The 26,181-nt window shown below is 37.9% G+C and overlaps 1 protein-coding gene across 3 annotated transcripts in view; it reads left to right on the plus strand.

The window, feature by feature from the left end:
• LOC127972257 (TBC1 domain family member 22A-like) overlaps nucleotides 1-26,181 on the plus strand; it is a 129,940-nt gene that overhangs the window by 95,427 nt on the left and 8,332 nt on the right. For all 3 annotated transcript variants that reach the window (XM_052575630.1, XM_052575621.1, XM_052575641.1), the window contains one exon: nucleotides 17,731-17,826. In XM_052575630.1, the coding sequence (XP_052431590.1) occupies nucleotides 17,731-17,826 (96 nt within the window). The remainder of the gene's footprint in view (nucleotides 1-17,730; nucleotides 17,827-26,181) is intronic.

Genomic DNA, 26,181 nt, shown 5'->3' on the forward strand with positions numbered 1-26,181 from the left:
TTCTTTTTTTTTGTTGCTCAAGTGAAGTTTCAGTGATTGGAAATTTCAAGTTATTCTTATTCTGTGTTTTACCAAGTGCTCGATTTTGAACCCTAGTGTGAATTCCTCAACAGAGGCCAGGAATAGAATGTAATTCATCCCATACATTTTTAATGCATTGCCAAATAGTCTGAAAATGAGTGCTCGCACTCTCTACCTCGCCGACTCTAACAATCTGTGTCATACTTACTCACCTTAAAGATCTTGATGGCCCAAATTAGCCAAGTCTGAATGATGAATATTTCAGGAGCTTTTGAAAACAGAACAAGTAGCTTATCTTGTATCTCTCATGGAGATGGTTTCTGTGCCATTCATAGTGCATTTTGAGTTTTTCTTGATCTGTACTGCGTTTTGTTGTCACAATTCTGCTTCACACACTGACTCATGTTCTTTAGAGTACCCTTAACTATATATATATATATATATATATATATATATATATATATATATATATATATATATATATATATATATATATATATATATATATATATATATATAATTTTTTTTTTTTTTTTTTTTTTTCTCAAAAGTTTGGGCACCCCTTGCATCTGTGAAAATATGAGTAATTTTCTAAAAATAAGATCATACTAAATGCATGTTATATTTTATTTAGTACTGTCCTGAGTAAGATATTGTACATAAAAGATATTAACATTTAGTCCACAAGAAAAAAAAAATTGCTGAAATTATTAAAATAACCCCCTCAAAAGTTTGGGAACCCTTGGTTCTTAATACTGTGTTCTGTTACCTGATGATCCTCGGCTGTCTTTCTGTTTTGTGATGGTTGTGCATGAGTCCCTTGTTTGTTCTGAACAGTTAAACTAAGCAGCATTCTTCAGAAAAATCTTTAAGGTCCTGCAGATTCTTCAGTTTTCCAGCATCTTTGCATATTTGAACCCTTTCCAGCAGTGACTGTATGATTTTGAGATGCACCTTATCACACTGAGGACATTTGATGGACTCAAACACAACTATTTAAAAAGATTCAAACATTCACTGATGCTCCAGAAGGAAACAAGATGCATTAAGAGCTGGGGGGTGAAAACTTATGGAATTTGAAGATCAAGGTAAACTGTACTTAATTTGTGTACCGGGAAACATACAAGTATCTTCTGTTGCTTACGAAGGGCAGAACTAAATGGAAAAAAGAAATATTTCAACAAAATAAGACTAATTTTGCCATCTTCATCATGTTCAAAAGTTTTCACTTTTGTGGATTAATGTGTATTGGAGACGTAAACCGCATCAATAGCATGGCCTTCAATTATTGAGCTACCACACACAGCTGAAAGTGTAGAGGGATGTTTCATGACCCATCACAGTCAACAGAAGTCAGTGGACTAAATAATAAATATGTGCATGCATGTGTACATTGCCTACAGCAAGGTCTTATGCTTTTTACTGTACAACCACATCACGTAATCAGCACTCCGGTGCGTTTGTTGGGTTTCTCAGCGGGGGGACTTATTAGAAGCCCGAGGCCAGCAAGGAATCTCTTTTAATGTTGTGTGCTCACACCTCTAACTGTGCGTCACACATCTGGGTGCTGACTTTGATGAGACGCCCCCCATTATGGGTGTTTGATATTGCCGACAAACCACATCATTTCATAACCTGTTATGCGGTCTGCCTTTAGAGGGATCTCTGGGATTCATCTTGGTCCACATTCTCCGTTGTGTTCAGGCCTCAGCTGAAATGTTTATGTCTGAAGACTGTTTGAAAAAACGAGTTAACATGTGCGACTATGTGTGAAACGTGATAGCATCTCCACTGTGGTGTTCCTGGCTCACTCAGTTGGTGATTGAGCAGAACATTGGCGAACTTGCACCGTCTAGTGCAGATTTCTCTGTTACAGAGCCAGGTGGACTTCACAACCGTTTGTAGGTGTGCTGCAAATTAGCCGATGAACACTCGCAACGGTTGATGCATTCCTGCTGTTCACGGGTGCTTGTTAGCCCTGCACAGTTTAACAAAACTCCCACAGCTCAAGCCTTTTGCCTCTGTAATGAACTAAAAGTTTGCAGTATCTCTCCAAGAAAAGAAGCATTAGCTTTGGCCAATTTCAAATATGCTCTTCTACACAGGGTTCTAAATTAATTTTTTTGATCACCAGCCAATGTGGCTGGTAACTTTCTAAAGTTACCAGCCAATCAAAATATCCACTAGCCAAATTTTTTCCGGTGAAATTATGAGTGCCACTGAATGCAATTGATTATTTTATTAGCATTGTTGGCATAAAAAACAGAAAGTACAATACATACAACAAAATATACATAGAAAGTGCAAACATTTATTTTTAAGATTGGGATCTCTATCTATGATTTGAATATCATGTCTTCAGAGCTCCTCTTCTTCTTCAGAGGTGCCATCAGAATCTGAGCCACCCTCTGTTCATTTTGTTCCATGTTTGCGCACAAAGTCAGGCCTGCGTGAGCGCAAACTGTCAGCATGCCAGATGTCAATGGCTTTGGTTGGATCAAAGTCTTTGATGTCAGGAGAGCACAACTGGGTTTTAAGGAGGTCAGAGAGGGTCTCACCTTTTAGGCGTGAGCGCCAGTCACTCTTTACCTGCTTCATTGCACTGAAACCTCTTTCACAGTCAGCTGTAGTTGCAGGGATGGTGAGGAGAGCATCAAAAAGATCAAGAACATCAGGACACCGATGGCGCAGCATTCTGTTCACAGTAGGCCAGGTCTTCTCAAAGGTTCCTGTAGCAGGGTGAGACAGAAAATATGCATTATGCATTTGCCAACTATTAAGGCAGGCATACACGGTGCGATTTTTGCTGTCGTACGAGTTCGCATGCAATTTTTTTTCAATCGTGTGGAAATCGCGTATTCTCGTATGGTCGCGGCTCGTATCATTTGCGATGAATTAAGAGCTGAGCAGAGTGGCTTACGAGCACTTCCCGACCTCCCGATCATTTTTAAACATGTATAAAAAGTTTGTGCCATTTGTGCGGTTGAACGAGCCGATTTGTTGATTTATCTGAAGTTGACCAATCACGAACTAGGAAAACCACAGAAGAAGAAAGACGAAGATGGCAGCTGAAGTCTGTCAAGAACGGCGAGCGCTGTATGATGTTTCTAGCAACGTATTCCAATGCCTTTTTAGTTCTCTTTCTCTCTCCCTCTCTCGCTCACACATGCATATGTAGTTTACAGGGACTCTCCATAAGCGTAACGGTATTCTATAGGCTAATTTATATCCCCATACACTACCTCTATCCATCACGAAAAATGCATGTTTAAAATTTATATTAAACACCGTATAGTATTTTTTAAAGCCATTTGGTTTATGAGGGCACAGTAATTGTCCTCACAAACCATGTTTACATTTTAATACCCATTTCAGATATTTATAAACAATAGCACACAGGGTAACCAAACGTCCCAGTTTCCTATTGCTGAAAAATAACCTGTACGTGTAGGAAACAGTCACGGCTCGTATCAATATTTTATTTGCAGTTATGAGAGAGGGAGAGCAGTTATATTAGGCGCGTTCCACTTGAAGCACCGCTGCACGAAAAGAATGATCACCTGTGCGTGCAGCGCTGCTTCAAGCCGAACGTGTCTATCAACTTTGTGCGATTGCTTCTGGAATTCGCAGGTTGTAAAATCGTGTCGTATATCATCTCGTCCGTACGATTTTCAGATAAACTCACTCGTGCCGTGTGCGTGGACATACGATCTTCCGACCATCCGAATTCGCACCGTGTACGCCTGCCTTTATACATTTTCAAATGCAACTTTAGTTATTAAAAGATGGCATTCAAATTTGGATTCTGCCTTTAACAAATTATATTTAGTCTGATTCCTGATAAACAAAATAAAACTTACAATATTAGACATTTCTATAGAGCTTGGGAACTTTAAGCACTTGTTTAAAAAATTCTACTGATAAGGTACATTAGTATGAATTTTTTTTTTTTTTTCCTCAAAAATCATTCTCCAAGTACCTTGGCTGAATCCTGCTGTGTACAGTTCAGTCTTGAGAACTGTCCATTGATCAGGGATCAACTCCAGCAGACAGTAAAAGAGGTCGGAAGTGACTGATGAGTTTGTTTACCTCTTCATCACCAAAATCTGAGAACAAAAGGGAAAACATTAATGTAAAGTTAAGCAGTTGTCTTAAAACATAAAATGTGTAAAGATTTGTTCATTACATTTGAATTGCTAACCTGAACTTGTGTCTGCCTCTGGCCAGCACTGGAAACTGGTCAGCCGCATAGCATGCAGGACACCACTGTTCACATCACTAAATCTAGCAGTTATTCACTGGGACAGAGACTCAATGAGCTCATTCTTTGCCTTGTCATGCTGGTCGGCATCAGTAGGCTTAAAACTGATGAAGAGAAAAAGAAAGCAAACATACACTGCTGGTTTTAGTAGGCTATACATTAACATACCTTCTCCTCTAAGTGGTGTACAACGGCAGCATATCCCCTGAGAAAATGGTCAAGTGCTTTAAAGAGATGTGGTAACCACCGGGTTCCACCTACTCTGGTTGGCATCAAAGCCTTCATGTGGAGCTCCCTGAAGTGTTGCTTTAGGCTGGCCCTGTTCACTCCACTCCTATGATATAAGCTGTAGAGTCCACTTAACAGGTCCTCAACTTTCCTGGCCATCACACTTTTCCTTATTCCGTCTGAAAAGGCAAGCTCTAGCTTATGGGCCATGCAGTGGATCCCGAGCACATTTGGTCTGTCTGCACGCAGTTTTGTAACTACACCATTTTTTACCCCTGTCATTACAGATGCTCCATCTGTGGTGATTGCAACTAGCTTGTCCTTCCAAACAGTGTTGACTTCATTTTCCATTATACTGCACACTGCTTCAGCTATATTTGTAGCATCTGGCTTTGAGACAGCTTTTACCCCGACAAAATCAACTTTGACCTTCCCCTCACTAGCACTCCTAACGTAGACCATTTCTTCTTCCATCACTGCACTGTCCAGGGATCCATCTGACATGACCGAGATGAACTTGCCATCTGATAATCTTTCCCTCATCTTTCTTCTCTCATCCTCTGCTATGTAGTGTATGAACTCTTTTGCCTGGTAGTCATTTGTGTATGTCTCTCCTATCTTCAAGCCTTTCTTCCTGTCCACCCTGAAATTAATTTTCGTGTAAAACCACTGTTAGCGCCTACAATACAATACATTTCAGTGAGATTGTTTTTTTCTTTTTGAAACCCCCAAACATAAAGTTTCATCTGTGTCTATGGAAGCACTTTGAATCGTATTGAATGCACTGTTTCTGAAACATGTAACGTTAAATAGTAATGTTAATTCTCTTAATCGCACATCCATGCGAAGTCGGTGAAAGGTCTGCCCTTCTTTCCGATGGCGTGAGCATTTTGAAAAAGTAGCTGCATCTTCTCCAACTCAGACGTCTTCAATAAAGCGAGGCTTCTTCCAGCAAGGCTCTCTTCAATACGACCTGTCTTGGCAGTTTTAATCCTTAGGCTCTCCTGATGACTTCGGGAACTCTCATGGTCCTTTACTGCCTCTACTTTAAATTTTTAGATCCTACTACGAAATTGTTTGTTTTGTTTTTTTCTTTTGCATACATGCGGCAATCCTGACAATACATGACGACATAATTGTGGTCAAACACTAGCCATTCACGACCCGTCAGCCATTTGGCATTAAATTTTATTTTCTTCGTTTCTCTGTCGATACCCTCCTCATCCCCTGCCTCGTTCCTCTTCTCGCCACCAGAAGTCTGTCCTAACCACCGCAGCATTTATTTTAATATTAATCACTTTACTTACTAGCCAACTCCGTTCTTCTTATATCTTGTGCTTTCTGTGTCCGTTTGTTTCCATGGTTTCTCGCGCTGGTTTCACTAGCTTTGGCCAATTTCAAATATGCTCTTCTGCATATTTCTAAAGACTTGAATACAATGAAATCTTCCCAGATCTGAAATTCCCCTCCAAGCCTTTCCTTTCCGACATGTGCTGTGCACAGACTCAGCCCTGCACGTTCGTATTGTTTACATCTGTGCACCAAGCTGCAGTTCCATTCTTCTTACTCCTCATCCGTGTCGAATCCTGATATAAAACCTCACCATAAGGCACATTGGACAGAAGCTTCCCAACAGGGATTTGGACTTGTGACCTGAATCCCTTTACCTGTCCCATGGGGTACCCCTAATGATTGCCCTATGTTTTCTGACACAGAAAAGGCAGTACCCAGAAGGCAAGGTCTGATTCACCTGCACAGCCCCTTGAACATCAATATTTCAGCAATTCTTACTTTAAATCTCCACTGCTAGCTCCTTCATAGTTCCTGTTCAGTCACTTACATAGCAACAGCTCACCGGTTGCCCTGCACTCAATCATTTGCGGAAAAAAAAATGTTAGCAAAAGTCAACCCTGCCGTGCCCCACTTGAGCTGAAGCTGACTTCAGTGAATGGCTCTGGACAAATTCACTTCATACCCGAATAAGTCTTGGTAGCCCTCAGACTAAATATTAAACTTGCTATTCTTATATTGCTTATTACTTTTAGGATTATTTCTCACAAAAAAAAGAAAAAAAAGATATTGCCATCATTTAATCTACCTCATGTTGTTCCAAACCTCTATGTAATTAAGAAGTTGAAACACAAAAAGAGAACTTTGAAGAATTTTTCTGGTTGTTCTTTTTCCATTACAGCAGAACAGGGTTGTGAGAAACATTAAAGCACCCTAAAAATGGCACATATGACTTGTGCACTATATAAATGTGCAATATTACTTATATTTGTTTTGCTACTTTGATTTTTTTTTTCTTTCTATGAAGCTGACTTTGAGAAAACCACAAGGATTCCAATGTACAGTCGTGGCCAAAAATATTGGCCCACTTGGTAAATATGATCAAAGAAGGCTGTGAAAAATGATCTGCATTGTTAATCCTTTTGATCTTTTATTAAAAAAATTAAAAAAAAATGTATCATTTCATTTAATAATAAGAATTTAAAATGGGGGGGAAATATCATTATGAAATAAATGTTTTTCTCTAATACACATTGGCCACAATTAATGGCACCCTTTTAGTCAATACTTTTTGAAACCTCCATTTGCCAGTTTAACAGGTCTAAATTTTCTCCTGTAATGCCTGATGAGGTTATAGAACACCTGACAAGAGATCAGAGACCATTCCTTCATCCAAAAATCACTCCATACCCTTTCTCCATGTTGGTGCTTCTCCTCTTCAGTTCACTCCTCTCATTTTCCATAGGGTTCAGGTCAGAGGACTGGAAAGGCCATAGCTTGGTTTTGAGCTCATTGACCCATTACTGTGTTGTTTTTTAGGTTTATTTTTCGGTTATTGTACAGTTGGAAGATCCAAATATGGCCCAAGAAAACCTTTAAAAAAAATTGAACCTGCACAGAACCTGCATCAACACGTGTTGTTTGGGAGGGTTACAAGAAAAAGTCTCCTAGCTCATCCAAAAACAAACTAAAGAATATTCAGTTATCAGACACGACTGGAACTTCAAATGGGTCTGGCTTCTATGGTCAGATGAAACAAAAAATTAGCTTTTTAGCAGCAAACACTCAAGATGGGTTTGGTGAACACAGAGAAAAAAGTCACCCATGTGTATAATGAAATATACAGCTGTATTTTTGATGTCGTGGACCTATATTTCTGCTGGAGGTCCTGGACATCTTGTTTAGACACGTGGCATCACGGATTCTATCAAATACCAACAGATAAAAAATCAGTAAGTGACTGACACTTAAGGTTTTCTGAACCCGAGATTCAACTTTTTTCTTCAAATCCCCAGCTGTGGTCCTTGGAGAGTCTTTAGCCACTTCTTCTCACCATGCATTTGGATGATATGTCACACCTCCTCTTCCAAGCAGATTCGTAACATTGTATGTTGATTGGAAACTCTTAATTATTTCCCTGATGGTGGAAATGGGAATTTTCACTGCTCTAGCTCTTTTCTTAAAGCCACTTCACCAATTTGTGAAGCTCAAATATCTTTGCTGCACATAAGAAATATATTCTTTGGTTTTTCTCATTGTGATGGATGGAAGTTGGGCTTTGTTTTCCCTCCTCTTTATATTTATGTGAAACAGGTAGCCTTAGCTGTATAATTACATGTTTATAATCATGCTGGAGTGCTCAAAATTGTGAATATGAATGGGAATATACTTCATAGATATTATACTCATAATAATTTCTAGGGGTGCCAATAATTGTGTCCAACAAGTACTTGAGAAAAACTTTTATTTCATAATGGTATATTGCATCTAGTTAGGTTTCTGCCATGTCTGCCATCTCAGAATTAATAAGTACTAATAAGCAGCCAGTACGCTAGTAATATATATGCTGATAAGCAACTAATTAATAGCGAGAACTGGTCCTTAAAATTTTTTTTTACCGGTTATTGTTTTACGCGATCATTGAGAAATTTTAACTAATGTTTACAGAAATGTAATAAATACCCTAAAGAATCATACCAGCTTGTGGAAAATGGACATTAGTTTCCCCTTAGACGGCTTGCTGAAGGGGGAAGGTTATCCATTAATAGCAACTTTCAGTTCAATTGAAATTTATTTGTATAGTGCTTTTTACGATACAATCATTGCAAAGCAACTTTACAGAAAATTAAGTTTCTACAATATTTAGAAGTAGCTTATCGGTGGTGACTGTCAGTTTATGTGCATATGGCAGACATTTTCGGAAAAATGAATACAAGACGTAGTCAACCAGACGATGAACACCTTTAACAGCAATTATTATACGATGAAATCACACTTGTAGCAATATTTGGTAGTTCTGTATGTTGTTTCAAAACTTTTGTTTGTGAAGCTGCATGTGGAACCTATTTGGCTATTTGGCAAATGACACTTTAAAGATACTTTTATGGTGCTATGAAACTTGAAAGGTCCAGTTCCTTTAGGAACTAAGTGCACGAGTTTTAAGTATTAAACCTATGGTGAGATGTGGTTATTTGTCTGTTCACTCTTTGTTTCTCTTGCCCTCTCTAAGTACATCGCCTCTCTTCCTGGCTATAGAAAGCCCTGTCATCTTAGGTTTTGCATTTGTGTTGTCAGAAGTCAAGTTTAAAATAGTCCACACTTTTTAGGTCCTTGTGGACTGTGTATATTCTCGCCCGACAGCAAAGGCCAGAACTCTATGTAACTTAAATCGAAAGGACACTTTTGGTTGATGAAGAACAAAGAGCTCAGAACTGCACTGACCTGTGCTGGATCAAACAGAGGCTCACTAACTTCATAAGAGATCAGTCTCATAATCTTATATTGAGTTGTACTGTATATAGAGTATACATATTAGATTATATACCTGGAGCACCAAACAATAGTAGTAGTATTGGGCATCACAACAGAAAAAAATAGCAAAATCAGAACAAGTAATATAAAATATTTTATCATACACAGTATTATACATTACACCTTTCAATAATGTACAATGGTGGTATGTTATATACATGATCAAAAGTTTGGGGTCTTGGTTTTAAATGTTAAATATAAGCAATCCATTATGGCTGCATTTATTTACTTAAAAAATCAAGTAGTTATATTGCGAAATGTCTCTCCTCTATTTTCTGTTTTAATCTATTTTAAAATGTTATTTGTTTTTGCAAATGTTCAGCAGCCATTACTCCAGGTTTCAGTGTCACACAATCCTTCAGAACGTATTCTAATATTCTACTTTGGTGCTCAAGAAACATTTATTATTACTGTTAATACTGAAAACTATTGCGCTTCGCAAAGCAACACTATGGAACTTTTTACTTGTTCAAAATTTGCTAAATGTATATAATGAGCGAGTACATCGTAAATTTGTCTACCAAACCGCCTTTTTATCTTATCCCAAATCACTACGGTACATTTATAATAAGTAATTATTTTTGGCCTATTGCAGCCTGTAATATTTTGACAGTGGCTTGGATCTGACATGACACTGGCCAAGACATGAACATTTACACAATCTTTCACAGTAAAACTGCTGTCGCTGTCTGAAATTGTTCACTCATCAACACCGGGTCATGACTTGTCGTAAGTATCATGTTTGTTGCTTTGTGATGTTCCACTGAAAGATGTACACATCCTCCCAAATTATAGAGGTCTCTCCCTTTGACAGTTGGCAATTTTTTTCTTCCCCATCCCCCAACTGACAGCAGGAGTCTCACATCTCGCAGGTAGAGAGAGGTTTAATAAAGTGACAAAACACAGTAGTAGGGAGCGTGTCACAGCTTGATGCCCTCAGACAGTCATCTTCCCTGCCGCTCTGATTAAGGCCGGTAGGTTACACCAATAGGCAATCATCACCCTGAACATAACTCAGAGCGACCCACTCCATTTCGTCTGCACGCTCTCTTTTCTTGCTTGAGGCTGAAGGATGGGTAGATATGAATGTTGTGAGCTGTTCGATGTCAGATCTACTCCATCTCAACAGAATTGTTGTTAATATTAGAGTGAGTTTGCATGAACAAGGAGCATGCTTAATATTAAAACCAACTCTCTGAGGATCTTGGAGATTGAAGTGTAAACTGACTGCAGGCTTTTCGCTAACCAATGATCTCTAGTCATCAGGATTCTGCCAAAGCACTCTAACTGCTACATTGCTGTTTATCATGATGATGTACTTCAGATCTGTGCCCCAGAAGATTTTATGTTATGGCTGCAAGCTTACATTTGTATTTACATGAAAATCTGTCAAGACGTTACGAGGTTCTGCTTTGAGCGACTACCGATGTGAGCATGCTTGTCAAGAGTGGTTTGTAAAGATTTTTGCGACTTTTGCACTGCAGGGCACCACTCACACTGCACGATGTGTGAAGCATAAAAGTTCTTTGATTTGTGTTTCTGTACATGTGTTTAGTTTATAATAATTTCGTCAGCTGTAGCCTATCATGTAGTAAACCAAAGTGTAAAAATAGTCTCAGAACAGGTAATCGTAGACTACGTACATTGAGTTTGTTCTCATTTCAAACTTATCCCACCTGAAGTGTGCCACCAGAGCCCCTTTCACACTGCCATTCTGGCAAATACACAGGTAAAGTGTTCCTGCAATTGTTCCTGGGTCGCTAGATTTTGCACTTTCACTCTGCCAGTGATGAGCCGGTATATGTGCGTGCTTTAGCACACAACCCTTGAAGATCTTGTAACGACACGTGACATCAGCGTGTGACGTGTAATGTACGGGTCGAAAACGCTAGCCACGTTATACTTTCACTGAAGCAAGCGAACGATCTCGGCGTCAGCGCGGAAAGTGAGGAACTAACTGATCTCTGCTTCATTACAGTTTGCACATATGTTTGTCGTTGCGAACGTTGATCTTCCTTAAAAACAGCCGGTAAAAGAGTTGCGCGGTAACGCGTGTCATCACTTTGACACGGAATTAGATCTGGCTTTTGTTCACACAGCGCTTGTCCTGGGTCGAACCCCGCAATGTTACTAGGTCCCCGACCCGGGTTCAATTCGGTAATCAATCCCGGGACGTGGTTGCTTTCACACAGAAGGCGACCCGGCAATGTTCCGGGAATATTGCGGGTCCGACGTGCAGTGTGAAAGGGGCTCCAGTCTTGCCTCAGAACGTTTGAGAATGGACCACTGTGTCTATTCCCCCATTAATTAAGACCCACCATCAACAGTTTGCCCCCCAAGGGAGAGAATTAAAAATGATCAATGAAGAGGAACTACAGCCTATCTAAAGGTTAACCCAGCCTTCACGCACACATAAAACTAGACCACATGCTTTGATTAAACACACAACACATACGCCTTCTCAGAACCAATAGTAGTTTTTGTTTTCATGACAATGATTATATTTTGACATATGTAGTACGTCCTTCTTAAGCACTAATTGCATTTTACTTCATCATAAAATATTCTGCAAATCCTGTTATCAGTTTCACCCTCATGTCACTCCTAACCCATGTACTCTATGGAATGCAAAGAAATGTATCCAATGTAACCAAGCTACTCTTTTCCATACAGTGAACAGGGATGGTTAAAAGGGACCGTTAGACTCCAAAAAAAAAAAAAAAAAGACTATAAAATAGCCTTGAGGAATGAAACAAAAATGTGTTGATAATCCTCCACTCTGCTGAAGCTCTCAAATCTCATTTGGATGTGCACATAATTCATATCTGTCACATCAAAACACAGTTCCAGATGTGACATCAAATGGTTGGGATGTTTCGTAACCGAATGCAACCGAGTTTGAATTTGTTGAAGGGCAAACTATTTTTAAGCAGTGTTGTCTTTGTTAACTGCAACTAATTGAAACAAATATATTATAAGTATGAGATAAAAACTTATAAATTAGAAATGTTTCATTGGCTAAAAAGTACTTACATTTCTAAAGCTGAAATACAAATGAAATAAAGCTAAATAAAAATAAAAAAAACAAATAAATACAAAAGTATTAATAAAAAAAATATTTATATATATTTTACATAGCACTGTATTTGACATCTGTTTAGAGCAGGGAATGACACAACTTGAATTTAATTGTTTGTAACGCAAACAATAAAAAACTTTAGCATCACATGGACACGTTATATGGTACTTTGACAACCCCTGGTTACCTTCTATGTTTGTTCATTTTTCAGAGAAGTGCAGCTTGGACATTGTTCAACATCCATTTCCGTGGTTCATGGAGAAATTAAAGCCATTTAGATTTCGAACAACAGGAGAATTAGTAAATAATGACAGCATAAAACATTTCTTGAGTGTTAAATGTTTAAAGAAAATGCAAAACTGGCGTCTTATCACTAGCCCACCTGTTTCTGTGCTTATGTAAACAACTGTTTTCTGGGATTAAGTCTTTTAACAAAATAAAATTAGTGGTGCATGTCATTAACAGTGTTTTCGACTGCACTTCCCATTACAAATACATGGAAGAAAGCCAGAACTCTGCATTATAGAGGCAGGCGTTCATCCCCACACAGCTGAACATATGCAGATGCAGCCCGGCCTTGTCTGTTGAGTGTCTAATTAAGTGCATTTCACGCTCGTGTGGTCATTTTGACGAGGAAGTGACTGTGGGGTAATTGGGCTGGATGTAATGTGTGCGGTCTGAAAACCACTTCCTGCCACCTTTGCTGTTTGTGTGGGAGGGCTCTTACATGCGGTACAATTGGGAAGATTTCTATTGCACCACGTTTAACCTTGAAGAGGAGACCTGTCCTTCCTGTTTATTGCTGGAAGAAACGCGCCTATTGATTTTCATTAGGATCCTCCTGTCCGTGTCTGGCATTGCAGATAATCTTCCTTCCTCTGTGTGTGGAGCTCGTTGCACCTACAGATGGAGCGGTTACACCACGTGCATCTCACGTATAGCCAGACTTTTGGCTAACGGCATGAACCACCCATGTAGAGGAAGAAACTTTCTGACTGATGTGTTAAGCAACCAACCACAGATTGTTTCTTTAATAGAGGTGGGGAAATCAGAGGTAGGACAAAAACTACTTTTTTCCCTAAGTAGTAAACCGTGTCCTACCCATACCTTTCACTTTCAAAAACTTTACATTTACCAATATTGTACTATAAAATTGTGAAATGTCCCATTACATTTCTTTATATTCATTAAGAGATTCACAATATGTAAAAAGGAACACTTTATATTAAGGAACTATTCCCTCTATCTCTAACTAGTTGCTTATTAGCATGTATGTTAATAGCATATTGGCTGTTTATTAGTACTTATAGAGCACATATTAATGCATTGTTCCTAGAGCTGTAGTCAAGTCAGGCTTTGTCGAGTCCAAGTCAAGTCCAAGTCCAGGACTAGTCGAGACCGAGTCAAGACCGAGTCCAAAGAGGTTCGAGTCCAAGTCAAGTCCAAGTCCAAAAGTTTCGAGTCCAAGTCCAAGACCGAGTCCAAATGAAAGAAAAAAGGGTCCTCTTCAAGACCACATACTCAACTGATAATGTTTGTGATGCGAGAGAAAGCATATCTCCTATTCTAAGAAAATCATTTTACATTATTATTTGTAATGATCAAAAAGCATGTGCAAAGTAAAAACTCTGTAGGACAGGGGTCTCCAAACTACATCCTGGATGGCCAATGTCCTGAAAAGTTTAGCTCCAACTGGCCTTAAAACACCTGGAAGATTAGTGTGTCTAGTAAGAGCTTGATTAGGTTCAAGTGTGTATAATTAGGGTTAAAGCTAAAAGGGGCGTTAAACAAGATCCTGGGCCCTATGCATAGGCAGTCCTGATGGGCCCCCATGGCCCCCACCCATGAAAATATCCAGGTAAAAAATATATATTTCAGATTCATACTTTTCAAGGGCCCTCTCTTCCTTTGGGGCCTTGCTAATGAGTACTGGTTTTACCCCCAGTCCGACCCTGGGAGCTAAACTTGGATAAACAAACAAAGTTTGGAACTGTAAGGTCAAATAATTTTTATGTGATTTATTTTTTGTTGACATTATACCTGTGGTCAAAAATGTATATGACTATGCCTAATTGGCACAGTGCACAGACACACGCAAAGCTCGGGATATGACAAATGCGCGCAGCAAGGCTAGAAGGGATACGTTTGGCTCTACTGGGCATGCGCACATAAATACAGCGAAATTTTTGTCATACTGTGCTTGTGCTTGCATAGACTAGTCGAGCTCTGTCGGAAACAATCGACTACTCCAGCATGTATTAATCATAATGCATACAAAGTGTTTGCAAGTACGACGTGAATTTTAGATTTACAATATTGCGTGGAGCTGTTACTATATGACCTTATCTATGTTGCATGTAAAAATAAAATATGTTATATGGTTGTGCCTGAAGCCGAATACCTTATTCGGAATGGCACGGATAATGGCTTAAAAAACGAATAACGCTCAAGGAATAATTCTGCCTGAATGCTCGGCTAAAGCTGACAGAGTCTGGTGTTTGCTAGATAACAGGTGAGCCAGGGGATCAGCGCCAGAAGTGAATGAATGTAAACTTTATGAGTGAAAAGAGCGCAAATCAAACACCGCATTGTTGTCGCCTCTCTGTTTATCTCTCAGAAATCAGAGCGTTGCAAGAGTAATTTTACCTATAATAATACATCATAGCTACACGTTATATTATTTGTATATATTTAAAAGGCAAATATTGAAAGCTTAGGCTACCATGATACGAATGAATGGAATAAGCACAGCGCGCTCACTAATCAAACAGCCGCGCTGCGCGTCTCAGTCTCTCAAAAACCAAATCAGTTCTCTCTCAAGAGTAGGCTAATAATCAGCTTCGATACGGATACATTGTCTACTTGTCCTACATGTTTGCATCTTTACCTTTTGCTGGTTTGCGCGGAACACACACATCTGTTTAGTGAAGTTCATTAACATTAAGACTCGCTCAAAGTGTTCTGCGTAATGAGAATGTGTGCATTGAATGGATTCAGTCGTGTTCAAATGATCACTAAACGTTTGTCATGACATCTCTCTGCTTGCATGATAAATATTATTTTAGAAATTAATAATTATTTCAGTTTAACACGACATACTTGTTCAGTGATAACTACGAAAAAATATATAAAAAGTCATAACAGTCTTATCAAGTAACTCTACGATGTTGTATCCGAATGCAGATAGGAAAAATTTTGTGATTGTTACAGATACAAATACTGGCTGTTACATGAAAATGTAAATATGTAATGTCATATATAAAGTTTAAAAAAATTTGTTTTAATATTTACATATGTAATTGTTGCATAAGGCTATACATTAATACGCGTTTATTGATTAAAAAAAGGCTATCTAGGTGTAGACGTAAATAAAACACAATCTAACAGGTAGAAAATTAAATTAGAAACATCTAAACTTTTCAGGTCGCAGTAAGTGCACCACTGGTCATGCACATCCTTTCCCGGAACAATACTGAAAGCTAAGGCAAGATGGAGAAACAGATGATCATAGTTGTACAAGGATAGCCATTTTTTAAATAAATCTATTAGCAGAGCTACTGCAAGTGATTTTAAGTGCTGGAATTCCATTTATTCTTTGCTGAAACTTCTGCGTCATCATGGAGAGCGGGTCATGGTTGCCCAGCAACAGCAGACGCCACTGGAGCGCAAGCGCAGGCTACAGAGTGCTTTGGAAATAAGGAGAGCGGCGCACCTAGCGTTTTCCACACGTTTTCAGTCGCGACATCATGCAAATGTGGTTTTGTTTTGAAGGAGAAATTTTTTATTTTATTTTTTTGCTGGACTCGGTCGAGACCAACTAGAAGACTTGGCGAGTCCAATGGCCAAGTCCGAGACAAGTCCGAGTGCAAATTCAACGAGTCCAAGACAAGTCCAAGACGACAGAAAAATGTCTCGAGTCCGGACTCGAGTCCAAGACCGGACTCGAGTACTACAGCCCTAATTGTTCCACATGACCATAATACAGTCTACAAACAAATACCCTGCTGTCAGCAAGCAGCAAATTAGGATTTTAATGAGGTAAAACTCTTAGGTGATAATAAACATGGGTTCCCTATTTTAAAAGTGTTACCCACTTAACACTTAGGCTACATTCACACTGCAGGGCTTAATGCTCAATTCCGATTTTTTGAAAAAAAAAGATTTTTTTGCAAGGCCGTTCACATTTCCAATTAAATGCGACCTTTTGCGATCTCCTGTGTGAACGTGAAATGACCCAGAAGTGACCCGCATGCACAAAAGAGTACTCAACTTTGTTGTTGTTTATCTTCTCATTCCCGCCTACTTCAACGCAGAATTATGAAGTTTGTAGCGTATCAATGACGTACGGGTCGGATACATGTGTCCGTTCAGACGGAGGTCGCATTTCAAAAGATCGGATACGTCTCGGATTCAGGACCACATACCCAGGTGGCCTGGGTCACATTTGAAAAGATCGGATCTGTGTCGTTCAGACTGTCATGAAAAGATCAGATACAGGTCACATGGGGGCAAAAAAAATCGGAATTTTTTTAGCTAGTGTACCTTTAAGACCATCCAAAGCTACCACAGTTAATCAATGTTTAAATAAATATATATATATATATATATATATATATATATATAGATAGATAGATAGATAGATAGATAGATAGATATATATATGTATAATAATAATAATATAATAATATATATATATATATAATTTATGTGCATAGAAATTGTGAACTGGCCATTTCAGTCGATGTACAGTTAAACAGAGTGGGGGAAAGACACTGCAAAAGCATGTAAAAATGAATTAAACAGCCAAAATACTAATGCAAATCTGAGTATATTTGATGTAACTTAACTTTACACAACAAAAATTACAGAAGCAAAGCATAAAAAGTAATATTTTTCAAATATTTTTTTTTAATTATTTCATCAACTTATTTACATCAAATGTATTTAAAAATTATTTAATTTATTTATTATTATTATTTTATATATATAAAAAAAAAATATATATATATAAATATATATATTTTTTTTTTTTGTGATAATCTGTCCAATTTATGAATCCCCAGCAGTTCCCTCATGAACCCCAGGTGCTGAACCCAATTTCAGGAGACCTTGGGTTATCTTATTAATATCATATTAATTTATTCAGTGCACAGTTAATGTCAATGTATTTTTTCTTATTGAACCCAGCTGGTAGGCAAATGTGGATGGTCATATGTTAACGGGCTCATAATTGTGAGGTCATAATGCAAATGTCAAAATTCAAATCAATATAACTCCTTTATTCGTAACTACATTGTTACTCTCTTCTCTATGTTCACAGGCAGAGCCTGAAGGATTCTCTCATTTCCATTTGTACGTGTGCGCTGCTTTCCTGGTGCGATGGAGGAAAGAGATACTAGAGGAAAAAGATTTCCAGGTAAGATACTTTCTAGTGTTGTTTTGTGCGGTCCCTGAGCCGCAGTATGTGTAGTCCTTGCGTGAGCCCCCTCCTTCCTCATTAACTTACGGGGTCGAGAGGTCAGTGCGCCTGCATTTGTGTGATGACAACAGCAGCTGCTGTAAAGGTGACATTGTGCTGTCCCTTTGAGACTCTTCTATTTCCTGTCCTCTCTCACACTGTGATTGAGTGGTAAGGGGTTTAAGTATGGAGGCTTAGAGAGAGCAGACATGTCATTAGAAGTAAAATATGAGTTTGCTTATATAATCTAAAGTCCCACTTCTCTTACTGGATTTCCGTCTTTCTTTTCCTCATCCTGTCCTCAACCATTACAGCCGCTCTCACACTTTATGACGTGAAAGACAACTAGTTGTCAAGTTCCGTTCAAACAGTGTGGGTTTTTACGAGAATGCGGTTGTGTGTCCTGAGAATTTACAGGTGTGAGTTTGGTTATAAAATGTGGTTTTCACTCCTGGAAACAACTCACAAACTGTTATTAACATATCTGTTTTAAGGACACAAGTACAGGTCTGACAGACTTATTCTGATAATATTCAACTATTCACTGCCCTACATGTGTATGCTGTAGGGGTGGGCGATATCTCGATATTTAAAATATATCGAGATATTTTTTAAACACGATATGGATTTTGACATATCGTATATATCGATATATTGTTTATATTTCATTCTGATTCCGTCACTTTGCTTGTTTGCCTTCTCTGTGCTGTGCTCGCCCCCGCCCACTCGCCTCCTTGATTTTGTGCCCCCTCCCCTCGCGTGTACAGAACTAAAAAAAAAAGTCTCAAAAAAGGACAACTGGCTCCATTATATGGAGATACTTCGGTTTTAAGGCATCGCGTGAACAGCAGGCGGATGTCTACTGTAGGGCCATATGATTTCTGCGATGCAGAAAACGCGGACGGAATCGCGGATTCCAGTCATAAAAACGGAATTTACAGTTTAATGTGATATGTCACGGAAATTGTCAAATTTTGAATGAATTAATCAAAAGTAGGTCATTGCGCTTACATCGAATCGCGATATGGACTAATATCTGCAAATATTAAGCCGGAAAAGTCTATATAAATATGAATCCTGCACGTTCTGCGTGTCTGTGTTAATGAATGGCGCAGAAGCACGTCTTCATCTTACACACATGGAAGCGCGCGTGATTTTAGCGTCTTTCCTCTCACTAAATGAGGACGTGAACACATGAAGAAAACATCTCAAGATCTGCACTTTATGAGCATTTGACAGTATGATTTGAGTAAAACTAGCGTCATATATCACATCGTAGACTGTAGTATCAGATACACAGAACTGTAAAGGAAAACCCGTCAAAATAAAAGTATTTGCCAGAAATCTATTACTATTGTTCAGCAGTTACTACTACTATTAAAATGAAACGAACCAAATTTTTTAAGGAATAATCACACAACATTTCTTCCATGTTTTATTTTTAATAGTAAATCCCCCTAGTTTACCAAATAATAAAGTTTGCTTAATTTTAAATAATTAAAAGATAAATAAAATGAATGTTTTATGCCTTCATTTTATAACCAGATAAATGTAAATACACAGAATTTCTGAAGGGAAAGAACATTTCACATAAGGCTATTTTAAGAATTTTTTTGAACTAATTAAGTTGTTTTTATGCATTTAAATAATTACACATGCTAAAACACAGAATTAGGTAACAATAAAAAATATTGTGAAGAAAAAAATAGGGCCCCTAAACGTAATATTTGGCATATTTGTTTTAGCAGTCGTTTTTGGGGGGTTGTAAAGATATTGAGATATATATCGTATATCGAGATACAGCAAAATATATCGAGATATATTTTTTGCTCCATATCGCCCAGCCCTAGTATGCTGTATTCTGTATGATGTATACAGTATACTATGTATTTAGTATACTGTATGTATGCAGGTAAATTCGGATGTACTGTAGCCATTTTTTATATATATGACTGGGTAATAATAAAGTTTACACTTTTCGATGATGAATTAAACAGTAACTGCTTACTTAATTATTAGTTATGTTAGAGCATGCCTCCATGCCAGAAATATCAGATCCAGCCCTTGATGCCACGTCCTGTCAGAAAATATCGGTTTTGTCTGGTAACAGAATGTCTGGTCAGCAAAAGTATCTAATACTCAAAATGCATTAACAGAAAGTCTTCTATCAGCCAAGAATTTGACTGAGCAAATCCAGAGAACAATAGAAGCAGGAGATAACGTAATGATGCTAAAATAGCAGCAGAGTTAATTGAATAATCATAGTTACAGTTGTTTCAGTGCTCAGACTTTATCTGACGGACAAAAATACAAGTAGTGTTATAGCAAACTGCTTCACAAGAACATCCCTAAAACCTTGAATCTCTATACATTTTCCCTTGTATCTCTTATTAATGAAGACAACCATACCTGGAAACCACACAACTAAACAACAATGGAAAAAGAATATAAAAACAGTAATATAAATGACTAAAACAAGTACCGTATTTTCCAGGCTATAAGTCGCACTTTTTTTCATAGTTTGGCTGGTCCTGCGACTTATAGTCAGGTGTGACTTATTTATCAAAATTAATTTGACATGAACTGAGAGAAATGAACCAAGAGAAAACATTACCGTCTACAGCCTCCAGAGGGCACTCTATGCTGCTCAGTTCTCCTGTAGTCTACACTGAAGACATAGAGCGCCCTCTCGCGGCTGGAAACGGTAATGTTTTCTCTTGGTTCTAAATAAATGCGACTTATAGTCCAGTGCGACTTATATGTTTTTTTTCCTTGTCATGACGTATCTTTGGACTGACGCGACTTATACTTAGGTGCGACTTATAGTCCGAAAAATACGGTATATAAATTGCTTGAATTATTATTATAAATGATTATATGATTAAATGTAATAATTAAACAATTAAATGATAAATGACTATAATTGAATGAATGAATAAATATTATTTTTCTTCTTCTTCTTCTACTTCTTCTGTGGAACACAAAAGTTGCATTTTTGAAAAATCTGAAACCACAATGATTTAATAATTGAGTCCATCAGTGACCATCAGAAAAACGGATCAGTAAATTAATCGTTCTTTTGAGTCATTTCTTTTAAATGAACCAGTGGAATTACAACGTTTACATATGTAAGCTTCCATTCGGGTAATCGAAGACCCACTTTCCACCATTCAGTCGGTTCCTTCAAGTCATATCCTACTTTTAACTTGGTCTTTCAAAAATTCTTCTTGAGTCAGAATTGCGCAATTTTACAGGTTTGAAAAGCAGTCACAATGCAGAGTGAATCTGAATACTACTATTTTTCTTTATAAATCTCTGCCTTCTCTTTAAACTTGCGTCTCTGTGGAGGGAATAGACTGCTGTGTGTGTGTGTTGTTGAATATGCAGCGAGTCAGTGGTGTGTATCAGCAGTGTGTTGCGGGGCGGTTGATTTATTGTGTTTACAGTGCCCAGTGATTCAGAATTATCCCTCGCACCAGCTCTGCAGCACACGGCTGCTGTTTGGCATTCAGACAACAGCCCCGGGCCTTCATCTTTACCCGTCTGTGCCATGTGTCAGCAGAGAGATTATTTCTCCTATTTTTTCTCCACTTCCTTTTGTTTTTACTCTATATTCCTTGCCTTCTTTGCTGGTCTGTTTTCACACACATGACCGTTGATAAGCGATACCCTATTGTGCCCTGCATGACCGTCCTGACAGTCCAGACAAGTAAGAGGTACAGTGGTGTTGTGGGAGATCTGTGGTGAAGAAGATGACTTTGCTCCTACGATTTCACCCCCTCCATTGCAATCTGTTCAGGTCAAGCTGCCCTAGACAAACAGTTCCCATACAATTCCTTGCTGCTTCTTGCCTGTTTTAAAAGGTAGAAGCAGGGAAGGCTGCTCTTAAAATAATTGGTTAGCATGGGCAGATGCCTTCTAAGGAAATCTGACTTAAAAGGCTCTACATAGGTAGCAACTCCCTATGTGCTCCAAATGAGTCAACTCTCATTCGAACAAATAGTTATTCAATACACAATTCTGGGGTTCACTAATCCAAACCTTGCATAATATGAGGAATTTGTTTTAAAAATGGTTGGTTAACGTTGGTTAAGCCAATGTTTCCACACGTACTCAAATAAACACAAAAATCTTTGAATAGTAAGGCAGTGCTATAGTATAGTAGTAGCTTAAAAAAAAATGCCTTTAACACCTAAAATAAATATTCATGTACATATTGTCATAGAATCGAGGCAATGGAAGGCTCTCTAAAAAACAAGGTTAAGTATGAAAATATCTTATGAATTTGATCCTACTTATGAAGATAATTTTGATTCAGCGGGAGAGATTGAGATTGAAGGAAAGACTCGATGTGAAGAATTAAATAAGTCTCCATTCAGTGCGTTACGGGAGTGAGTTATGATTCTATCCCAGCATATCAAACTGTGAAAATTAGTCTTTACTTTTGAGACACTGGTCTTTCATAGCAGCAGGATTGCAGGAGTTCACAGTATGTGTCTTAAAGATGGCCTCTGGCTTTCTCTTTCTCTCTCTCCATTTAGCCCTTCATATGTCTTTCTAAACACCTCATTGGGACAGGCTTTCAAGAAATAATTAACACCCCATATTTTCTCAAGAGTTGTATACACAGTTTTTAAGGGGAACGCAAACTGAAAAGAAATGGATTGATGGGCGGATCATTTGTAGTGATTTTTTCAAGAATATCTTCCATGCAGCGAGACTGTATGGAACGGATTTTGAGAGAGACTGAACATTAACATGAGCCTGCTAACGAAGGCTTTCTTAACGAGCATAAGACTCGATGGCTTTTGAAAATGAAGAAATCAGAAATTGAATAAATCCTTAATTAAACATTATTCATAATACATTTTTTGCTCTCGTTAAATAATGTTTATTTAAAGGAATTGTTCACCCAAAATGAACATTCAAACACAAAATGAGATGTTTACTGTGATTCATAGTCTGCCAAGGATGACTTCAAACCTTATCATAAACATAAGTCCCATATGGATATTGGGTGTCTCCTGAAATCATGCAATTGTATAATTGTTAATCATTATTGCCAACAAAAATCTTCCTCTTCAATTTAGTGAAATGCTATTTGTTCTCGCATACCGTCAAATGTCAAAACACTTCATCAGGTTAAACATCAATAAAATCAAACTTTATTGGTTCTGTCTCAAGACCAATTGTTATTGACTTCAAAGCTGGTGAGATGCATACTGCTGGACCAGTTTTCTCAAATGCAAGTAAGATCAAATCATTTTAGGAGCTTACTTTGATTGTATGAAGAAGAACGGCTTGGATTTTCTTCTTTTTGTATTCCATAGAAATCAGTTTTACAAGTTTGAAATTGGGTGAGAATGAGAACATAATGACCAGAATTGGACATTTTTGCATGAATTATACCTTTTAAACATAAAAGTCTAAATTATGTAGATATCCATGCAGGTTTTTTAAATGTTTTAGAAGAGGGAGTAGGTGTGACTTTTGTCTGACCCCCTGGTATTTCAGGGCATTTGTAATGGCTTCTATTCTTGGCAGGAGGGCAATTAATCAGTATTGAAGCAGGGGGGAAATCTTTACTGGGACAGAGTAAAGGTTAAAAGGACTATATCACAGCACCCTCATGGAAACCTGCTGTATGAACCAATCTGACCCACTTTTACCCTTCCTTCACCCCTCATAATGTTAGGTAGGGTTGGGAAACAGAAACCGCTCTTAATGAGAAATTAGAAAAGATATTGGTGCATGATTTTTATGTTATTTGGTTCATGCAACATCTGCCTTTTTTAGTGTCTGGGCTATTGTCTGGTTGTCATCTTAATTTCTTTTTGCTATGTGCATGTTCAACTTCCAAACATGTTTCTTGCAGTTAAAAAATTGGTGCAAATGGATTAGTTTGTGGTATATAATTTATACTTCATAGTAGTTGCACGCATGAAATGCCTCACAGAACTAAATAAAAAAAAATGTAGGTTTACCTAAGCTGAGAATGACACCCTAATCTAATCCACTTTAAAACAGGAATGTATTTTAAATTTGTTGCATATAAAAAATGATGTTTAGCAAAATCCACAGTATTCATAATGGATAAAGCTCATTTTTGCCCCCATTATACTGTTGTTACAGCTTCTGCCAGCATCTGCTTATTGGACCATGCTAACTAGCTAAACTTTCACCCCATGGTTTGTACTCCATGTTATTCATAAATATCAGTGTCTACTGCATCAGTTCTACACTTGAGAATTAAATGCTCCTGTTAAGACTCTGCACTCAACAAAATAGTTATTTTGAGGCAAAAAAAGAGGGAAAAAATAAATAAATTGGACATTGGTGTGTTTTGAAGAGAAGCTCTAATGCTTGGGTAAGTGAGCGTGGAGGCATAATGGCTGCTGCTATCTGTGCTCTAAGCTCCTCGTATTCACTGCATGGTACTGCCGATACTAATGACTTCTGTTTTTTCATACTTAAAATCACATCGAGGCCGTTAAAGATCTGAATGAAAGAGAGGCGAAGCCATGTGCAGTTGAACATTGGCTATGTGAGCTGCCTGCATCTTCCCTGCGGAGTACCGCTGCAGGTTACAGACCACCAAATGTCAACCCCTGATGCCATTTAGTGAAGGCAATATGCAGCAAATGAGCTCCTATTAGGGGTTTGTTTATTACGTAATGAGAAATCCTTTGGTGCAGCTAACGGCCCGAGAACCTCTTCCCTCTTTTGTCTGTGATTGCCAAATTACTCTGTTTATTAATGGGATTTTGTTTTGCTTTTTGGAGCCCCGTTGTCTCAAATGTCTAATAGAATAGAAAAATATATAGTCTTTTATCTCTAAATAACCTAAATAATTATTTCAGCAGTCCCTTATCAAATTACAATGACTATATAACAAAGGCATCGTTGGTTTTCTCCTAACAAAAGCATGATTATACTGCCCCCTAAAATACCTCATCCCAGAAAGCAAGCAAAAATAAAAATCAAAGGCAAGAGAAATGTGTCTTAATACAAAAAAAACATGAATACAAATGTTTCTATTTGACAATATTTCTGTCAAACTCTTGATTGGAATTGATCAAACTCAGGCTACATAACTTTTCCGGACCCCAGTGACATTTATTTTCTCACTTACTGGAAGCATTCTGGGATTGCCTTCTTCATATAGGATATTTGGAGTTAAACCTTAGATTTTGTAGATATGTAGCTATTAAGTTTTGTAGTCTTACTTGTGTCTCAAAGATTTAACATGGCAGTTCATAGAGTCCTCTCTAACCGCTGAGACGCAGTCGGGTGTGAGCTAAGATAACACGTTTATGCCTGGATGGAAGGAGGAATCGGAGAAATCAATCTTCCACTTTGGAGTTTTAATGGGTTGATTTAAATGGAGTTTAAAGCAGAACAGGAGCTAGATGAATCACAAAGCAGCACTTTAATATGTGTGTGTGTGTGCTATATTTGGAAGAGCGTTGACTGCACAAGTACCCGCTGAAGCCTTAGTGCAAGACTCCAGGGCAGACCGCTGCAATCTCTACAACACATGAAGCTGAAAACATGGAGCTATGTATAATTATTATTTCCACCATATGCAAATGTGAGGCTTAATTAAAAGGGGGCTGTATATTATGCTGTCCATGAAATGAGCTTCTTCCCTCTATATGATGAACACCTTTATACTGGCTTTATTAGTTGTGCATATTAACAGCTTGTGATCTACATGAACATGGACAATATCTATATTATCCTTTGGTTATTTCTAAGCTTTATTCACACTTAACTTAAAATTGCAACAATCTATTTTGCCCAACTGTTCTATGTAATTGCAACCCTGTAGTTTCTGGTTGTATTTTCCACTTCCACCCCAACTTATTTGAGTCTCCACAGAAAATAATGAGGTTTTAAACCTAATTTATCATTTATTCCTGTGGTTGGAAAGCTGATTTTTTTTTTTTCAGTCACTACACTTTATTACAGTCTTCAGTGTCCTTCAAATCTCATTCTAATATTCTGATTTATTACCAATGCTGGAAACAGTGCTGCTTAATATTTTTTGGAACCTAATATGGAAAAACACTAATATATTGTCTTTGAGTATTGGCATGGACAAGCATCTTTTCCTTAGAAAATAAAAAATAAATCTATTTCTCTTTGCAACAGGTCTTAAACTTTAATTTGCCCTGGATATTTTCACTAACTCCTCTCTGAATGGAACAAATGCAAAGAATATTTCATCCTCGCTTTCCTCAAGTCCTTCGAAATTGACTGAATAAATAAAAGTAAAAGAAATGGCAAAGAACTCCGAGGGGAAGCCGAGTG

Source organism: Carassius gibelio, chromosome A4 (genome assembly GCF_023724105.1).
Source record: "Carassius gibelio isolate Cgi1373 ecotype wild population from Czech Republic chromosome A4, carGib1.2-hapl.c, whole genome shotgun sequence".
NCBI lineage: Eukaryota > Metazoa > Chordata > Actinopteri > Cypriniformes > Cyprinidae > Carassius > Carassius gibelio.